The 19,043-nt window shown below is 41.0% G+C and overlaps 1 protein-coding gene across 7 annotated transcripts in view; it reads right to left on the reverse strand.

Annotated features, from left to right (window-relative positions):
- Positions 1-19,043, reverse strand: part of LOC150089351 (uncharacterized) — a 326,575-nt gene that overhangs the window by 179,656 nt on the left and 127,876 nt on the right. For 4 of the 7 annotated variants that reach the window (XR_016546662.1, XM_090368531.1, XM_090368534.1 and 1 more), the window contains exon 1: positions 5,641-5,695. The exons of the other annotated variants lie outside the window; for them this stretch is intronic. Coding sequence is in view for 3 of the 4 variants with exons in the window: in XM_090368531.1 (XP_090224657.1) it covers positions 5,641-5,687 (47 nt within the window). In the remaining variant the exon portion in view is untranslated. Of the gene's footprint in view, positions 1-5,640; positions 5,696-19,043 lie in introns of those variants that run through there. 7 annotated transcript variants of the gene reach the window in all.

Consider the following 19,043-nt stretch of genomic DNA (forward strand, 5'->3'; position numbering starts at 1 on the left):
TAAATTCTATACAGTGGGACCAACTGATAATGTTATCAACAGCAAATTCAAAATGGAAAGCATTCAAAGAACTTATCTTGGAAGCTACTAGGCTTTACGTACCAACTAAGAAATATTGTTCAAGGTTTAGGCCGAAATGGATGTCAGATGAACTAATGAGACATATGGCAGAGAAGAAAAATGCATGGGATACATATAAATTAACACTTGACACAGAAGCCTATGATAGATATAAGTTAAAGTTATAAATGAGGTTATGCAGGCGAAGGCAGATTATGAGAAATCTGTGGCAAAGAATGCAAAGAAAAACAGCAAAGAGTTCTTTACTTATGTAAACTCTAGAAGGAAGGGGATGAATCAGATTGGACCACTTGATATCGATGGGTCAACTGTTGATGATCCTGCAAGGTAGCTAACAAACTAAATGAATATTTTGCATCGACACTCACACATGAGGAGTTATTTAGCGAGGGGAAAGCCAGAGGTGTATTCAACTCTAGCAGTAAGCTAGATAATCTTGTAATAAGTGAGAATAAAGTGGAGGAGAAATCGTTGAAGATAAACACAAGAAAGGCACCTGGGGTGGATGGGATCTATCAAGCTATATTAAAGGAGGCAGCAAAGGAAGTAAGCAAACCCTTAGCCATAATTAGGAGAGCTTCCTTCGACTCAGGGGAGTTACCCATAGACTGGAGATGTGCAAATGTGACCTCAATTCACAAAGGAGAATCAAAGGTTGACAAGTAATTATAGACCTGTGAGTTTAACTTCTGTTCCAGGAAAATTAATGGAGGCACTGGTTAAAGAAGTACGGACACTTCAGTTATAGCTCGGACACGGCAGGGTTTTGTTAAGGGGAAGTCTTGCCTGACCAATTTGATTGGATACTATAATGCTGTCACAAAGGAACTGGATGCAGGGAATAACTTTGACATTATATACTTGGATCTTAGAAAGGCTTTTGATACTGTTGCACATGGAAGACTGCTTCACAAATTGGAGCAGTGTGGCATTGGAGGCAAATTGCTGCTATGGATTAAGGGGTGGTTGAGGGGGAGAAGACAGAGTAGTAATCAATGGACGCTGCTCATCGTAGACTAATGTTATTAGTGGAGTCTCTCAGGGTTCAGTGTTGGATCCATTACTGTTTTCTGTATTTATAAATAATATTGATGATGGTATATCAAGCTTAATGTCCAAGTTTGCAGACGATAGAAAGGTTGGCAGGGTTGTTAAGAACACTACTGACGCTATGCTGCTGCAACAGGATCTGGAAAGGTTGAGCAGATGGGCTGATAGGTGGCAAATGAAGTTTAACATTGACAAATGTAAAGTACTACATATGGGAAACAGCAACCCCAGAACAACGTATCAACTCTGCAGTACTACATTGACGGTGGTAGAGAATGAAAAGGACCTGGGGGGTAATTGAGCAGGCAGATATGAAGTTCTCTGAGCAGTGCAGATGGGCTGCAAGAGTAGCTCATGGTGTCTTATCAATGATATACAGGAATGTTTCTAGCAGGGATAAGGTGGTGATTATTCCCTTGTATAAGGCAATGGTCAGGCCACACCTTGAGTACTGTATACTTGGTCTCGTTTCAAGTATGATGTAGAGCTGCTGGAACAAGTACAGAGAAGGGCAACAGGATTAGTGAATGGAACAAAGGATTGCTCTTACGAAGAAAGGTTTAAGTTTTGCAAATTACAGTGTCTGGAGACTAGGCACCGGCAAGGTGATCTGATAGAGGTGTATAAAGCCTTGAATGGTTTGAGCATGCTCAATGCTGATGGGATTCTGCCTCTTGCTCAGAATAATCACCTGAGAGGGCATAAATTCAAATTGAGGAAAGACAGATGTAGGACAGATATGCAGAAATTTGCCTTTAGCCAGCGGGTAGTTGGTTGGTGGAACAGACTTCGATCCCTTGTTGTGGAAGTTGATAGCCTAAATAAGTTTAAGGCTCAGCTGGACAGGTATTTCGAACGAACGGAGGGGTGAAGTGGAAGTTTTTTTTTGTTTTTTTGGCTGTTGCTGCATAAGCTTGCTTTCTTGCATCATATGCCTCTACTAATGCTAATTTACGGGTAGCACCACATCTCCGTAAGCCCTATTATGTCCGCATTACTTGTTTTTACCAGCAGTTCGAATTCGCTCATTTTATTGACGACTTGAAATAAAATCAAATTTTATTTGATTTTATCTTGAATAAATAGACAAGAGCGCTGCTATCAGCAACAGCAGTAAACATAACTCACTGGGCTTAAAATTCTATAATTGTATTGAGGTATTGATAAAAACTTTTAATATTAGCATACAATTTGGTTAAATTTTTTTAACCTCCCAATGGTAATAAAATTTTTGTAACAAAATGTAATCAAGGTAATCATTAGTGGACACCCTGTATTTCAATATGTTTAAGCCTTATTAGGCATTATTTATTTTTAATCTTCTAAATTATTTATCTGCTTGCCTTTTAATTTAATTCTATTTTATTTGCCATTACTATATTCCCATGCATTTCACAGTATAGTGTTATTTTTTTACGTTTATTATTAGTAGTGGCGAAAGATTAAGAGTAACATCTGCAAAAAAAAAAAAAAATATTCCATTTCACCTGTCCATTCCCTGTAACAGTGTCTGTTCCAACAAACTACCTTCTAGCTGAAGGCAAACATCCACACATATATACAATTTGAATTCGCACACCCTCATTATAAAAAAATATATATTCTTGTTTATACTCGAGCACGACCACCAGGTCAGTGGAGTACAATAAATCAATCAATACAAATGTTAATTGTACTTTGCAGTCACGGAATTGAACCCACTCAAAGAGCGTGTGCTACTGTACTCGCACTCCTGACCACTAGGCTGCCTCTGAACAAGAGGACCGATTCCATCAGCATAGAGCTTAATCAATCCATTCGAGGCCTTAAACATCTCAATCAAATCTTGCAGGTGAAACTTACAAAATTGAAGCTCTTCCTGGTAAGAGCAGCCTTTTTCTCCCCTCGCCAACCTTGTTGCTCTTTTCTGCACTCATTTCTACCTAAAATGAGGCTTCAAGACCCGTATGAGATAGTCAAGATGTGGCCTAACCATTTCCTTATACAATGTGATGATTACATCCTTATCACTGCTGGCAAAATTCTTGTATATCAATGACAAAATCTCATGTGCTGTCCTGGCAGCCTGTCTGAACTGCTCAGAGAACTTATCTTACTGAGCAATTAACCCCTGATCTTTTTCATTTTCCACTGCCCTGAGTGTGGTATCACACAGCTGGTACATTAATCTGGGATTACTGCTTCCCATATCTTGCTTTTGTCAACATTAAACTTCATCTGCTGCTTCTCAGCCTATCTACTTAATTTGTCTAGATCTTGTTGCAGCAGCATACCCTGATTACTGTGATTAACTATCTTACCAACCTTCATATCATCTGCAAACTTAGATATTATGCCTGATATATTATCATCAATATCGATTAATAAATACAGAAAACAACAATGGACCCAGCATCAAAAGCTGTGGAACTCCACTAATAACATTAGTCCATAAAGAGCAGTGTCCACTGATAACCACTGTCTTCTCCCAATTATCATCCCTTTATCTATAGCAGTAACTTGCCCTTAATAGCACACTGCTCCAATTTGTAAAGCAATCTTATGTGCAACAGTATCAGAAGCTTTGCTGAAACCTAAGCATACAGTCAAAATTATTTTTTGCATCTAGTTCCTTATTGCATCATAAGTATCCAATTAGATTGGTCAGACAAGATCGTCCCGTAACAAATACGTGCTGCGATTGCAATATAACTACATTCCTTTTCTAGATGATACTGCATTACTTCTCTGTCATATTTTGTGATATTTCATAGATTTGGAATTTAGCCAGTCTCTTTAGTGGTTACTAAATTTATTATTTAGGGCAGTGCTTCTCAAACTATCTGTGGTAAAGGACCACTTTCTTTTATTTCCAAACCGTCAGAGACCAATACTTTTGTAAAATACAATAAAAATTATTTCTCTCAATTTCTGTACTCAATTACTCTACAATTACTCTCAATTTCTATACTTATCTCATTGTAGACCTGTAACAAATAGTTGCCAAACTGGTACAAGTCTGCAGACCACACTTTGAGCAGCACAGATTTAGGGTATTAGTCAGTCATTTTCAGCACTTTCCTGTATGCTTAAATTTTAGTATTAGCATATGATGCAAAAAGCAAGCTTACATAGCTTTGGCCAAAAAAGAAAAGAAAAAAAAACACCTCTCATTTCGAACCTTCTATTTTCATCTAAATTTGGGAGCTTCGTAGTTGCTACTCTTCTGTCCATAATCTTTTCTTTGTAGTTATTGGCTTTGCTGTTAATCTTTTGATATTTTACATTTGTGCTATATTAGCCTCTGCTGCTCTGCACAAGTCTATATAGTACACTTTTCTATTTTTGCAGTTTACATATTTTACAGATTCTCTCATATATTACTTTTTGCTCTTTAACATTTGGTCAGATGAAGTCAAGTTTGATTAATTCATGAATCTGTCCTCTTCTGTCTATATCAAGCCTGATGTCTAAGTTTACTGAATAACACAAGGGTAGCACAATGGCTAATGACAGTTATCCAATTATGCTACTTCAAGAGGATCAAAATAAACTTAGCAGATGGGCTGTAAAATGGAAATTGAGATTTAAAGGTATAAATATCTGTCATTTGGGTAGACAGAAAGAAAAATCTTAGAATAATATAACATTTGGGTGGTATCGAACTCAAAGTAATGGAGTATGAAAAAATTCTAGGAATAACTGCACAGTCTGACATAAAATTCTCTCTGATGTACAAACAAGCTGCTAGAAAAGCTCATGGGGTTGTATCAATGTTATACAGGAATTATGCCAGCTAGGACAAAGAAGTAATTGTAATTATCCCATTTTAATAAAGTTCAGGTTGCACTGGAACAATGCATACAGGTTTGGAAACCAAAATTTCGGAAGGATATGGATTTGTTGGAAAGGATGCAGAGAAGAGCAACAAGATTATGTCAGAAGCACAAAAGGATATTCTTACCAAGAAAGACTGTGGTTCTGTAAATTGCAGTTTCTGAAAACTAGACACCTGTGTGGTGACCTAATTGAAGTGAATGAAGCCTTAAACGGACAAAGTAAGCTAAATGCTGATGGCATATTTCTCAGATAAAACACGCTGGTAGAGAGAATGGGCATATTTCTCAGATAAAACACGCTGGTAGAGAGAATGGGCATAAATTTAAATTTGAAAAAAGGTGGGTTGTTGCAGAATAGATGTGTGCATTCAACCAAAGAGTAATCAACTGTTGGAATATACTTCCACCTGGTGTTGTGGCGGTGGGTAGTTTGAATAAATTTAACGAGTTGGGCAAATTAATAGAAGAAGTAGAAAAGTGGAGGGGTTTTTTTTTTTTTTTTTTTTGTATAAGCCCTGCTTCCTTGCATATTGTCAATATACTAATTATGAATATATTCCATTTTTTAAATCGCTTGCTAATATATTTTTAAAACTGTACCCTAAAGACGTGAATCTTTCACCAGCGTTTACATCACTATATATAAATACAGCATATATTTTTTAAACCCCTGAGTATCTACTGCACCTACCTACAGTACTGCCGAACAGAAGAAGGCACTTTACAGTTCACTGTCATATGCGAAGCCTATATCATCTGAACCAATGCAAACTAAAACTTCACAAGGAGAAGCACTTCGATTTTACTATTTCAAAACATATCAACACTAACTCATAAAATTTCTCCTACTGCCTCAATATACAAAAACAAGATTACAATCTGCAACTTCGTCAGATTACACGGTCAAAAAATATATCTTGTTGTAAGTCCTCTATCGCAAAAAAAAAAAAAAAAAAAAAAAAAAAAAAAGATCACTGAATTTTGCGAAATACAAGAAATACTTTCTCAAATTTGTACGATAAAAAAAAAAAAAAAGTTAATTGTTTAAATCATGAGCTGTGAAATGGAAGGAGAACATTGCTGTTTCCGATAATTCCCGAAGCGATTAAAGCCAAGCGTCAGTACACCACTGTAAATTCAGTACATTCCGTGATCACAGGGCAATGTCAAGGGGAAAAAAACCGAAAAAATAAAAGGCAGACAAGTAAAATAACACCTTCCCCGCCACAAAAAGATACCTCAGTAATGCATATTAATTTTGTTGCTATTCGGAAACATGAGAGGTGTATCATTTACAATTATTTCGCCATCCAGAGAACGGGAATTCAGTTTGTGGTTGATTCTCGGACGCTGGGCTCTTAATGCGGTCCTCTATAGTTAGAATGTCAGATGAAAAATACGAGTTTCTGTAAGTTTCCATATGTATATACAGAGAGGCGGACTGGCTCAAAAATTCTTAGAGGAAAACAGTAACCGAATACTAATGTTAATAGTCATATTGTTTATAGCCAAAATCATATCGGCCTGCATCGGCTTTTGGCCTCCGGCCCACTGGGGTTTCCCGTGTAAGTCTTATGGCCAGTCCGCCTCTGTTTTGCCATGATGCACCAAGTCCACTGCCTCTATATATACATATATATGGCAACCACGCGAAACCCAGGTCTTTTCCACCGGGTCTGGAGGGAAATGGAAGTGATTATAATTGTGACAAAGGAAAAAGAAGGGCCACCTGCTGATAACTGAGTTAAATTCATTTATGAACTACAGGGCCAGTGAAAAAAAATTGATGTTATTCACAATCAATTTTTATCCGATGTCATAGAGAAATATTAAACATACTGCATATAGTGTGGCGCTAGATAAAGTGCCGTTCAGGCCTTAGGCAGAGGGGTCGGCTCGAAAAGTCAGAGACGGTCACTTGAGGAAGACACTGGAGCAAGTAGCGCTGTCCCCCGTAAGGCTACCACAAGAGAAGGGCAAGGCCATCCAGCCCCACCAACTGGAAGTGTTTCCTGCGCAACTGCGCTAGTGACCACCGAGGAAGGAAGAAAATGCCCACACATGAAGTGGAGCGTCGAAATTATTATTAGCCATATGGTACAAGGAAGCCTAAGGCTTATGTTGCACCAGCCAAAAAAAAAAAAAAAATGCCCAAGTTACCCTGAGAGAGAGAGAGAGAGAGAGAGAGAGAGAGAGAGAGAGAGAGGAATCACCAAGAAAGAGAAAAATTATGATATCCAGCACAGGACCCTGGGCATGACAAGCCCATACTCGCCAGATGTGAGCTCCTGGCGTGGTGTGGACCGGCAATCTTGAAAAAATTCAAGCAGAACGTGAGGAAGAACATACTACCACCAAACCAGAGGAGGCAGAGCAAGAAGAAATACAACCCATAGCAACTGAAGTGGAAAGAGACAAGGTCATGATATCCAGAATAGAAGACGAGTGGAAGGAACTAACAGAATTCGAAGGAATATATTCCACAAAGACCCACGTGATACAGAAGCAGAGGCTCAATAGAACCTTGGGGAGAGCCACAGACCACCTCAATCGGCAAATAATACCGCATTACCTCGACAACAATGGTGCAACACTGGACGCGTCCACACAGCCGTTTATTGTGTTCTCATAGCAGCCACTAGGATTAATGGAAGAGAAACGAGAGACCAGCAGTAAAAGAACCCAAAACAGAAGGAACCGCCAGCTTCGGAAAGAAGAAGACTTCAGCAGAAGATAGAAGAATTAAGAGTCAAGATGGGCCAATTGACCCAGTAGCAACGTGGTAATAGGAGTAAGAAATTGATTGCAAAAGTGACGAGAATCCTCAAGATAGACAGCGTCCACAGCAAACATGAGACAAAAACATCAGAGAATAGGAGAATACTTGGACATACTGAAGCAGAACCTCCTCGCACTCAGCAAGAGATTACGCCGATACAAAGAGAACTCCCAGAGTAAAATAAACAACCTAATCTTCGATGAGGACTTAAGAGGCTTCAACATGATTCTCGGAGAAGACGGGAAAGAAGGGGAAGGACCACCTGAGAAGAAGACAATTGAGGAGTCTGTGCAACATAAGGAGCTGGGAAGTAAGACATAACAGTCGAGTCCCCCCCCCTGAATGGAACTAGAACGCAAGAAAACCATGGACGTACGAGAGATGAGAGAGTGGTAGATTCGGGAAGAAGAAGTAAAACAGACGATAAGGAACTCTGACAACTGGCGAACTCCAGGGATAGATAACGTCCACAACTGCTGGTACAAGAAGCTCACTTGCACACACAAACACCTGGCAGAGTAGTTCACACGAATGACAAGGCACGCAGAGACAATCCCGAATTTTTTTTCTCACTCAAGGAATCACATATCAGAAGACTAAAGACAAAGATACAAGAAATCCGGTGAAATACAGGCCAATCAGGCCCGGAGTGTTTACAAGATCCTGACCAGTTGCATAACCAAGAAGATAGCAGAGCACTTGGAGAACCATAACATAGGGGCCGGGCAGCAGAAAGGATGCAAGGAGGAATTAACAATAGATGCCGCAGTTATAGATCAAGCCTACAAGAAGCGCCACAACCTGTACGCCGCCTACATCGATTACCGCAAGGCCTCCGATTCCGTGCCTCATATCTGGCTAAAAGAACCACTGCGGTTCTTCTAGCACTTTACCCGCTATCCATGCCCAACAGCAGCAAGTACGGATGTAACCTCAAAGAAGGAAGAAAGAACTTGTACAATCTCACCTGCCTGATCTACGTGGATGACATCAAGCTTTACGCGGCAACCGAGAAGCAACTCCAGCAACTACAGCAGATCACCGAAGAATTCAGCAATAATATTAGGATGGAATTTGATCTAAAGAAATGCAAGACCCACGGATTGTACCAGGGAAAATTAGTCAACGAACTACTAGCTGCAGAATGGTAAAGAGATGGAAGCCATGGCAGAGGAAGAGGCCTGCAAATACTTAGGGATGATGCATGATCAACACTTACAGCACAAGGAAATTAAGGCCTGCCTGACCGAAAAATACCATCAGAGACTGAGAAGCCTGCTGAAAGCAAAGCTGACGGAGGGAACACAGTTAAAGCCATATATCCATCGGGGTATTAGACTGGACTAACACCGAGCTAGAGGATATCATGAGAAAGACAAGGACAATGATGACCAAGAGCCGCTAACACCACCCAAAGTCAGCCGTGGAGAGATTGACAATTGCGCGGAAAGAAGGAGGAAGAGGCCTGATAGACCTCATCGAACAACAGAAAACAGCAATTGCTAACATCAAGGATTACTTCCAGAGACACACAGCAGCACTGCACCAGGTCATAAAGCAGATGTGGTGTTCCGCACTCAACCTAAGCGAGGAATCCACACTCAACCAAGAGGCACAAATGAAGCTACAAAGATGGGCAGAGAACACACTCCATGGTAGACACTATAATGATCCCCATCGAGATCACATAGATAAAATTACTTCCAATGCATGGCTCACGAGCGGGACGCTCTTCCACGAGACTGAAGGATTCATGCTCGCCATCCAAGACCAGGTAATCAACACCAGGAACTATGGAAAATACATCGCTAAGGAGCCCGGAGTGTTTGAAGACACATGTTGACGATGCCTCATGACCTCAGAAACGATCCAACACATCACTGCGGGATGCAAGGTGATCACCCAGATTGAGTACAATAATAGACACGACCGGGTAGCCAGGATAATACATCAGAAGCTAGCAAGGAAATACCAGTTGGACGAAGAAAGTGTACCGTACTACAAGCAAGAACCGCAGGCAGTACTAGAGACCCCAGCCCACAAGCTCTACTGGGACCGTGCCATAATAACGGATAGGATAATCCCGCACAACAGACCTGACGTAACCCTAGTGGACGAGAAAGGAAAGGCTACTTACCTGATTGACATAGCGGTACCCAACACTGGCAACCTGCAGAAAACCCATGGGGAAAAAATCAGGAAGTACACGAACCTAAGACAGGAGATCAAAGAGATGTGGCATATGCAACAAGTAACGACTATCCCGATCATCGTAACAACCACAGGTATGGTGCCAAAGACCCTACATAACAGCCTAGCAGCAATAGGTCTCCCAGCGAATACCTACAAGGAACTCCAGAAAGTCGCAACCTTGAACACCTGTAGGATAGCCAAAGAGTTCCTCGTCCAACAACATCCATCCTGTGTACTTAAGACGATGTTACCAACAGCAAATTCTAAGTGGGAAGCATTCAAGGAATTAATAGTGGAAGCTATTAAACGTTTCATACCTATTAAGAAATATTGATCAAGGTTTAGGCCTAAATGGTTTTCAAAGGAACTAATGAGACTCGTGGCAGAGAAGAAAAATGCAGGGGATGCATATAAATTATCAAGCGACGCAGAGGCCTATGGCAGATATAAGCTAGTCTGTAATCAAGTCACAAAGGAGGTTAGGCAGGCGAAGGCAGATTACGAGAAATCTTTGGCAAAGGATGTTAAGAAAAACAGCAAGGATTTCTTTACTTATACAAACTCTAAAAGGAAGGGGATGAATCTCATTGTGCACTTGATATCGATGGTTCAACTGTTGATGATCCTGCTCAGATAGAAGACAAACTAAATGAGTAATTTGCATCTACATTCACACATGAGGAGTTATTAAGGTTTGAGAATGCCACAAGGTTATCAAATTGTAACAGGATGCTTAATGATTTTGTAATAACTGAGAACAAAGTGGAGGAGAAACTGTTGAAGTTAAACATAAGAAAGACACCTCGGATGGATGGGATCTATCCAGTTATATTAAAGGAGGCGGCAAAAGAAGTAAGCAAGCCCTTAGCTATAATTATGAGAGCATCCTTGGACTCAGATGAGGTCCCCACGGACTGGAGATGTGCAAATGTATCCCCAATTCACAAAGGGGGATCGAAGGGTGACAAGAGTAATTACTGACCAGTTAGTTTAACTTCTGTTCCGGGTAAAATAATGTAGTCACTGGTTAAAGATGCATTGCAGGATCATCTAAACAAGACTGCAGCAATAATTCGGACACAGCATTGGTTTGTTAAGGGAAAGTCTTCTCCGAAAAATTTGAATTGTTATTATGATGTGGTTACAAAGGAACTGGATGCAAAAAATAATTTTGATATTATATACTTTGATTTCAGGAAATCTTTTGACACTGTTGCACATGAAAGACTACTGTACAAATTGGGGCAGAATTGTATTAAGGGTAAGTTGCTACAATGGATAAAAGTATGGTTGAGTGGTGGTAATTACCACAGAGGGTGGTAATCAATGGGTGCTGCTCTTCGTGGACTAATGTTATTAGTGGAGCCCCACAGGGTTCGGTGTTGGGTCCACTTTTGTTTTGTATATTTATCAATGATATTGATGAAGGTATATCAGGCTTAGTATCAAAGTTTGCAGATGATACAAAGGTTGGCAGGGTTGTTAATGACAGTAATGGCAGTGTGTCACTGCAACAGGATCTAGAAAATTTGGACAAATGGGCTGAGAAGTGGCAACTGAAGTTGAACATTGCGTTTTTCAAAGTACTGTATATGAGTAAAAAGTAACCCCAGAGAAACGTACCAACTGTGTGGTACTACACTGAAAAAGACCTGGGAGTAATTGTGCAGTCAGATATGAAGTTTTCTGAGCAATGCAGACAGGCTGCCAGGGCAGGTCATGGGGTTTTGTCAATGATATACAGGAATTTTGTCTTCGTAGCCGAGTGGGCAGGAGCGGGAGTGCAGTAGAGCACGCTCTTTGAGTAGACCGAGGTTCAAGCCCCTGACTGCTGAATACGATCGATCTGCCAACCCGCACTGGACCAGCGTGGCAGATTATGGTCCATTTCCCTCAGCATGAATTGTTGAGGAGGCTTCCATCCTGCAGTGGGTTGATAATGGCTGCACTTTACTTTTTTTTTTTACTTTTGTACAGGAATTTTGCTACAGGGAAAAGGAGGTGATTGTCCCTCTGTATAAGGCAATGGTCAGGCCACGCCTTGAGTACTGCGTGTAGGTCTGGAGGCCTCATTTTAGGAAGGTTGTAGGTTTGCTTGAGCGTGTACAGAAAAGGTCAACAAGATTGGTGAGGGGAATGAAGGAATCCTCTTACTAGGAGAGGCTTAATTTCTGAAAATTGCAGCAGCTGGAGACTAGGCACCTGCGAGATGATCTGATTGAGGTGTATAAGGCCTTGAACGGGTTGAGCACTCTGAATTCTGATGGGATTCTTCCACTTGTTCAGATTACGAACCTAAGGGGGCTTAAATTGAAATTGAGGAAGCACAGATGTAGAACAGATGTGCGGAAATTTGCCTTTAGCCAGCGGGTGGTTAATTGTTGGAACAAACTTCCATCTGGTGTTGTGGAAGTTGATAGGTTAAATAAATTTAAGATGGAACTGGACAAACATTTAGAGGAGATTGTGTTGTAATTTTTTTTTTTTTTTGGCTGATGCTGCATAAGCTCATACATTTGCTTTCTTGCATCAAATGCCACTACTACTACTACTTGGTAGCAATACCCGTCACGAGGTGGAACCCCCAATCAGGGAGAAATAATATAAGAGCAATAATAATAATAAAGTCCAAGAAGGGTTATTTACAGATAGGATTGATGGGCAAGTAACACGCAACATTTTCAGAAAACGACTATAATTAAAAGCGGAACTAGACAGAATGTGGTGATATTGTCAGCTGTTGAAACTTCTGAATATCAATCTAGTCAAGATGTAAAGGACGTAGCGGAATATACTTTAAAAAGTGATTTTAAAGAAGTTAAAATACATAAAATGAGGGTGATAAGGAACAAGAGGGTTTTGTTGGAAACCAATGATAAGAATGACATGCACAAAATAGCAGCTTCAGATTCTTTTGCAATTGGGATTAAAATATGACAGACCAAAAATTAATAATCCTACAATTCTGGTGTACGACGTAGCAAAGGATATGAGTAAAGAAGATATTATACAAGATGTATTGTAAAAACACTTACAGGATTTTGATTATTCGGAAGAGGAAGTTAAACAGGAAATTGTTTTTAGATTTAATACTGGTAATAAAAATAAAACTACTAATTGAATTATTGGACTTCCTAAATCCTAAAATTTATTTAGGATTTTCAGCATATAAATTCCGGCATTTAAAGTAGTTAATAAATGCTTTAAATGCCTTCGATATGAACATGCATCACAATTCTGCACACAAAGAACTGTATAATGTGGTTACTGTGCGGAGGGTGGCCACGTATATGCAGTTTGTATTAATAAAGACGGTGATCCTAAATGTATTAATTGTAAGCGACGTAATAAAGATTGCAATCATGCAGCACGAGATCAGAAATGCCCAGAGTATCTGAGAGCTGTGGAATTAGCAAAAGTAAGAATCACTGATGATGAGTAATATACCTGACAACATGAATATTACTAAAGCTAATTTGGTAAGAAGTAGTCAAATAAAAGTTATGCAATTAAATGCTCAAAAGTCACGTACAGTTACCGATTAAGTACGAGTAATTGTGGCAGTGTAGTTATGATATCGTCTCTCTACAAGAACCGTTTTATGTGACTGTTGTTCAGGGTATTCGGTCTAAAGTAGCTGTATATCCAGAAATATCAAGAAGTGTGCAATCCTCGGACTGGCAGTCAAAATCTACTATTATAGTGTTTAATAATGATATCAATTTAACTGTTATATCAGAATTATGTACTAAAAATGCAACATTTGTTTTAATAGCTGTACAACATATATCTTTTTACATAATTTCATTGTATTGTCCTCCATAATCAGGATATTAATTGTTCTATTGATTATCTGGAAAAGGTTTTTATGGTATTAGGCAATACAAACCTAATCGTCAATTTGGATTCGAATGCAATATCTATTCTCTGGCACAGTAATCAGGCTGATGTTCGTGGAAGATTGTTAGAAGAATTTATAATTTCACATAACTTGACTGTACATAATTAGCCAGGAAGGCCTTGTACTTTTTCGAATTTAAATGGGGAATCAAACATTGATTTGACTGTCTCTTCTGTGGGAATCCAGAGTACAATATTGGACTGGGATGTTAAGGACAATTACATTAATAGTGATCATCGTGCAATCCATTTCCTTGTTAATTTCAGTTATATAGAGAACCAATACAGATGTGTAGCAAACTTAAGATTTACATATAGAAAGATCAACTGGGATAGATTTAAAGAATCATTATGGCAGGACTATTTTACACGAGTGGTAACGGAATTTAACGTATTAAATGCTCAGAAAATTAGTATTTTTGTTCAGAATTCAATTTATCGCGCTATAGTATATGCAACTAGGAGGAAAAAGTTAAAAGGAATATTGTTGTGCCATAAGGTGGTCTGCTCAATTGTCCAATCATAGGCGAGAAGATTTTAGAGCCAGGAAAAATTACCAGCGTAACAGTTGTGGGCAAAAGAGTGAAGTACAGCTATTGAAGGAAATATATAGAGTTAAAAGGAGACAATATTATAAATAGATTATGGATTGGAAAAATTGGAAAAAAAAGGATTGGAAAAATTTGGTTTCAACTACAGGTAACACAGATCCCTGGGGTCTTCTTTATAAAATCTGTAAAAATAAATAGTAAAAAAATTTTTTAAATAATGGCAGGAGATACACCGATCAGCCAAAACATTATGGCCAGCGAGTGGTTATGCAAATCGAAGCAATTGCAGTTGAACAATGGCGCGTACACGGGTCGGGACACGGTATAAAAAACGCCTGATACTGAGCTACGTTAATCAGTGTTACTCTTGTTCTTCAAATGGGAAAGGCAGCGGGCTTAAGCGAGTTTGACAAAGGCCAAATTGTAATGGCCAGATGACTGGGTCAGAGCATATCCGAAACGGCACGGCTGGTGGAATGCTCACGGTCAGCCGTGGTTAGTACCTACGGAAAGTGGTCCGAGGAAGGAAAACCCACGAACCGCAGGCGAGGTGTTGGACGACCAGGGCTCATCGATAATCAAGGTGAGAAAAGGCTCTCCCAGATGGTACGTGGCAACAGAACGGCGACTGTGGCGCAACTCACCGGTAATTGGAATGCTGATGACGGGAGTAATGTGTCACAACACAGAGTACATCAAACCCTCTGAAAATGGGGCTCTGTAGCCGCAGGCCGCTTCGAGTGCCCATGCTAACCACGGTTCACCAGCGACAGCGCCTACAATGGGCGCGCGAGCATCGTAACTGGACCTTGAGTGATTGGAAGAAGGTCGTCTGATCCGATTAATAACGTTTCCTGTTGCACCACGTGGACGCAGGCATAGATAGCAAGGTTTTTCTCCCCAGAAACTGAGGTTTTTCGTCCAGCAAAACAGGCAAATCAACCATAGAACACATGCAATTTACAGACACAAATACGGGTTAATGTATTCAGTTACGTCTAACCCTAAAATAATAATATGATTTTTTATTTATTATTTATTTATTTTTTTTTTTTTTTTGCACCACGCGGACGGCCCGGTACGCGTGCGTCGTTTACCTGGGGAAGTGATTGTGCTTGGGTGCACCGTGTGACGAAAACAAGCCAGTGGCGGCGGTGTCATGCTTTGGGCGATGTTCTGCTGGGATACCCTGGGTCCAGTCATCCATGTGCTGGGCACTCTGACATCTGCCACCTGCCTAAACATCAGTCTGTGTGGGTGGCACAGTGGTATCAACACCGTCCTCCCCACACCGGGTGGAAAAGGCCCAAGTTCGAATCCCTCGATGACGCGAGGAACTTCAGTGGGCTTTTTTCACTCTGTGGCTGAGTTAGGTCTCAGACATGGATAGCAAGGTTTTTTACCCGAGAAATGGGTTTTTTTCGTCCAGAAAAACAGACAAATCGACCAGAGAACACACGCAATTTAAAGACGCGAATACGGGTTAATGTAATCATTTACGGGTAACCCTAATATAATAATTTTATTTTTGATTTTTTTGCCTAAACATCATTGCTGACCAGATACACCCTTTTATGGCAACGGGCTTCCCCTCTGGCAGTGCCGTCTTTCAGCAGGATAATGTGCCATGCCACACCGCCCGGATTGTTCGAGACTGGTTCGCAGAACATGAGGAAGACTTCCAGGTATTGCCCTAGCCCACAATGAAAAACTTTTCGGGCTGGGCCTCACCAACAATCCCAGCTGTACATGCGGGGAGAGCGAAAGCTGGAGCCACATAGCTTATGAATGTCCACAATATGAGGACCTCAGAGGGATTCTCATAACATGAATCAGATACCTTCCAAAGGGATTGGAGTCCCACTTCCTGGACTCAAAAGAAGAATACAGGGTGCTCTCCATCTTATTGCAGGATCTATTCGCCAGGAGGAAAATGCTAATTGCAATCTACAGGAATCAACACAGAGACTGACAAGAAAAGCTACCAGATGAAACAGAAAATCGAAATTAGAGGGACACCAGACTCGACCGAATGGAACGCTGACAACTGGAAGAGACTTTAGGACGGGGATTATCCCATGAGTGATACTGAAAACAGACAAGAGACTAAAAGCAGCATACCTGCCAACAGACTGATGGCAACCTGAAGAGGGCACCCTAGTCCCCTTCACCTTTTATTCCCACATCCTTGGGGAGGGGGGAACGATATTCGTTCCCTGCCCTTCTCGCCATCCTACATCTTCTACTCTGGTGGGGCATGGGCATGTCTCACTGAAAACTGGGGCTACCTATCCTATTGGTCCCATATTTCTGTCTCTAACCCCTCAGTCTTCTGTCTCCCCCCACCTCTGTCTTTACGCTAACGAGAGCCGCACATAACAAAAATTAACGTGCCAAAAATCCTTTGAGCCCATAATTCGGCATAACAACCTTAGCGATCATACCCCCACGTCAACGCATATGTGTATGTAATTGTATATGTGGATACACATTTGTATATATGTGAGCATCGTCACTAACCTAACGGATTTTTTTTTTTTTTTTTTAAAGTCCTAGCCGCCGAAATCTCAGGAAAGTAAGCGGCAGGACCTGCCAGAGTAAAACTGAGTCTCGTGAGTTCCTGGTCTGCCTCCATGGGTCATAGGTGGGGCAACATTTGGCCTCAGCAGGGGTCTAGCGGCTAAATGACCAGATGAACAACGGTACACGACACTGCACATGAAAAGTCCCTCACACTTTTAAATCTCTGGCATTTCCCAGCAAACTGGTTCACCCACAATGAAAACAACGCTGAGATGGGGGAAACCCCTGGTGCCGTATGACAATAACACACTTTACACTATTGCCCTGGCCCACACCTGAAAAAAGCCCATAAACATGCCCAAAGTCTCTTCACAAGGCCGACCCTGCCGCAACCACCAAACCCACTTGACTAGACAGCAACCCGCTACCATGAAAACTACAGTGCAACTGGCAGGTGGTAGATGACTTTCATCAACCGGTGAAATACCACCACTTTGCTTATTGGAGGCTTGAAGTGGCGAAACCCATGTTTAGTCTCTAGAGCAAAGTTTCCGGCATCTCCCTCCCCCCATACTTCTCCTTCAACCTAACCCAAGCACGGTACTAAGTACTATAGGTTCTAATACCTCTCGTGTTTGGGGTTCACATAAAAAAAAAAAAAAAAAACCCAAGCAACAATGACTAGTTGCCTGGACAGAGGCACCTGACCACAATAGGATAGGATGATGCCCTCACGAAAATCAGAGGAAACCAGATTAAGAATACCCATGCCCGGATGTGATTCAAATTCAGAGGCGACTGACCACAGAACGCAACGAACCCTGGAGAGATCTACACTTTCCCGACAAGTCATCATGAAATGTGACTAAATGAAACACGACTACTGAATGACTAACAGATCCAGCCAGTAACTGCACTTCCCGGACAAGAGTGATGAAAACGCGACAAACACTAGACTTGACTACCACTTGTTTGTTTGTTTGTTTGTTTGTTTGTTTGTTATTTGGTTTTTAGGAGCATTAGCAACTAAGGCCATGTTGCTCCGGGAATATGCGGTGGTTATTCCTTGACCTTTCCGCGTCCTCTGTATTTGGTGGTGACGGGCTCGAACTAATCAAGAAGCGTGTGCTATGCACTGCCGCTCCTTCCCACCTGGCTACAGAAGCACCTATACCACTTGTAAAGACTACAAGACTTTACAGTGCAGCTCTGCTGCAAAGCGCCTTATTCGCAATCTAAATCGAGCTCCCTGTCTCGATTTATTTTATACTCTTCCCTCCCTACCACCCCTCCTTTCCTCTGGTGAGGTCTGGGCAGGCCCCACTAACCACTGGGGTTGTCTTCTCTATCGTCTTCAGTCTCACTCCCCCACTCTACCTATACACCAGAGTACGCCCTAAACATCAAAATTGAACCACGCACGACTTTTGGCTACCAATTCTAGCGTTTTCTACCTTTTTATTTTTTTATTTTTTTTTTCTATTTTATTTATTTTTATTTTATTTTATTTTATTATCCTTTATTTTATTTTATTATTTTATTTTGTTTAATCATTTTTTGTTCCATTTTTTTAAATTTATTTTTAAGGTCCTAGCCACTGAAATGTCAGGAAACTAGGTGGCAGGACCTGTCACAGTAAATAATATCTAAACTACTGAGCACCTGGTCTGCCTCCACGGGACAGAGTGTGGCAAACGTTGGGTCCCATTAGGGGCCCAGTGGCTAAATGACCAGAGGAAAAACGGTACACGACTCTACACATATACATAAGCCATACCCTTTTAAACCTCTGGCATTGACAGTGTTCTGTTTCATACCCACAATGTATACTACGCAGAGAAGGAGAAAACCCCCGGTGCCGTTTGACACTAAACACACTCTACACTGATCCAATATTCCTTACATTTCGAGGATACAGCTCTAAAAGGGTGTTCGGCAGCCCGGTGTTCGCTAGTATGTACACCAAACCGAACCAACTGGTAACTCTCAAGGAGGCTTCCGGATCAGCTAGTGTATAATCTTGCTACCTCTACTCTGCCAGATAGTGACTGGAGGGAGTCCGAGTAGTGTGTATGCCGGGAGCATTGTCGAGGCCACGTTATGTCAAGGATCTGGGTATATTCTTACCACATGTACGCCATATCCAAA

This window comes from Mastigoproctus giganteus, chromosome 2 (assembly GCF_048544385.1).
Source record: "Mastigoproctus giganteus isolate SK-2022 chromosome 2, ASM4854438v1, whole genome shotgun sequence".
NCBI lineage: Eukaryota > Metazoa > Arthropoda > Arachnida > Uropygi > Thelyphonidae > Mastigoproctus > Mastigoproctus giganteus.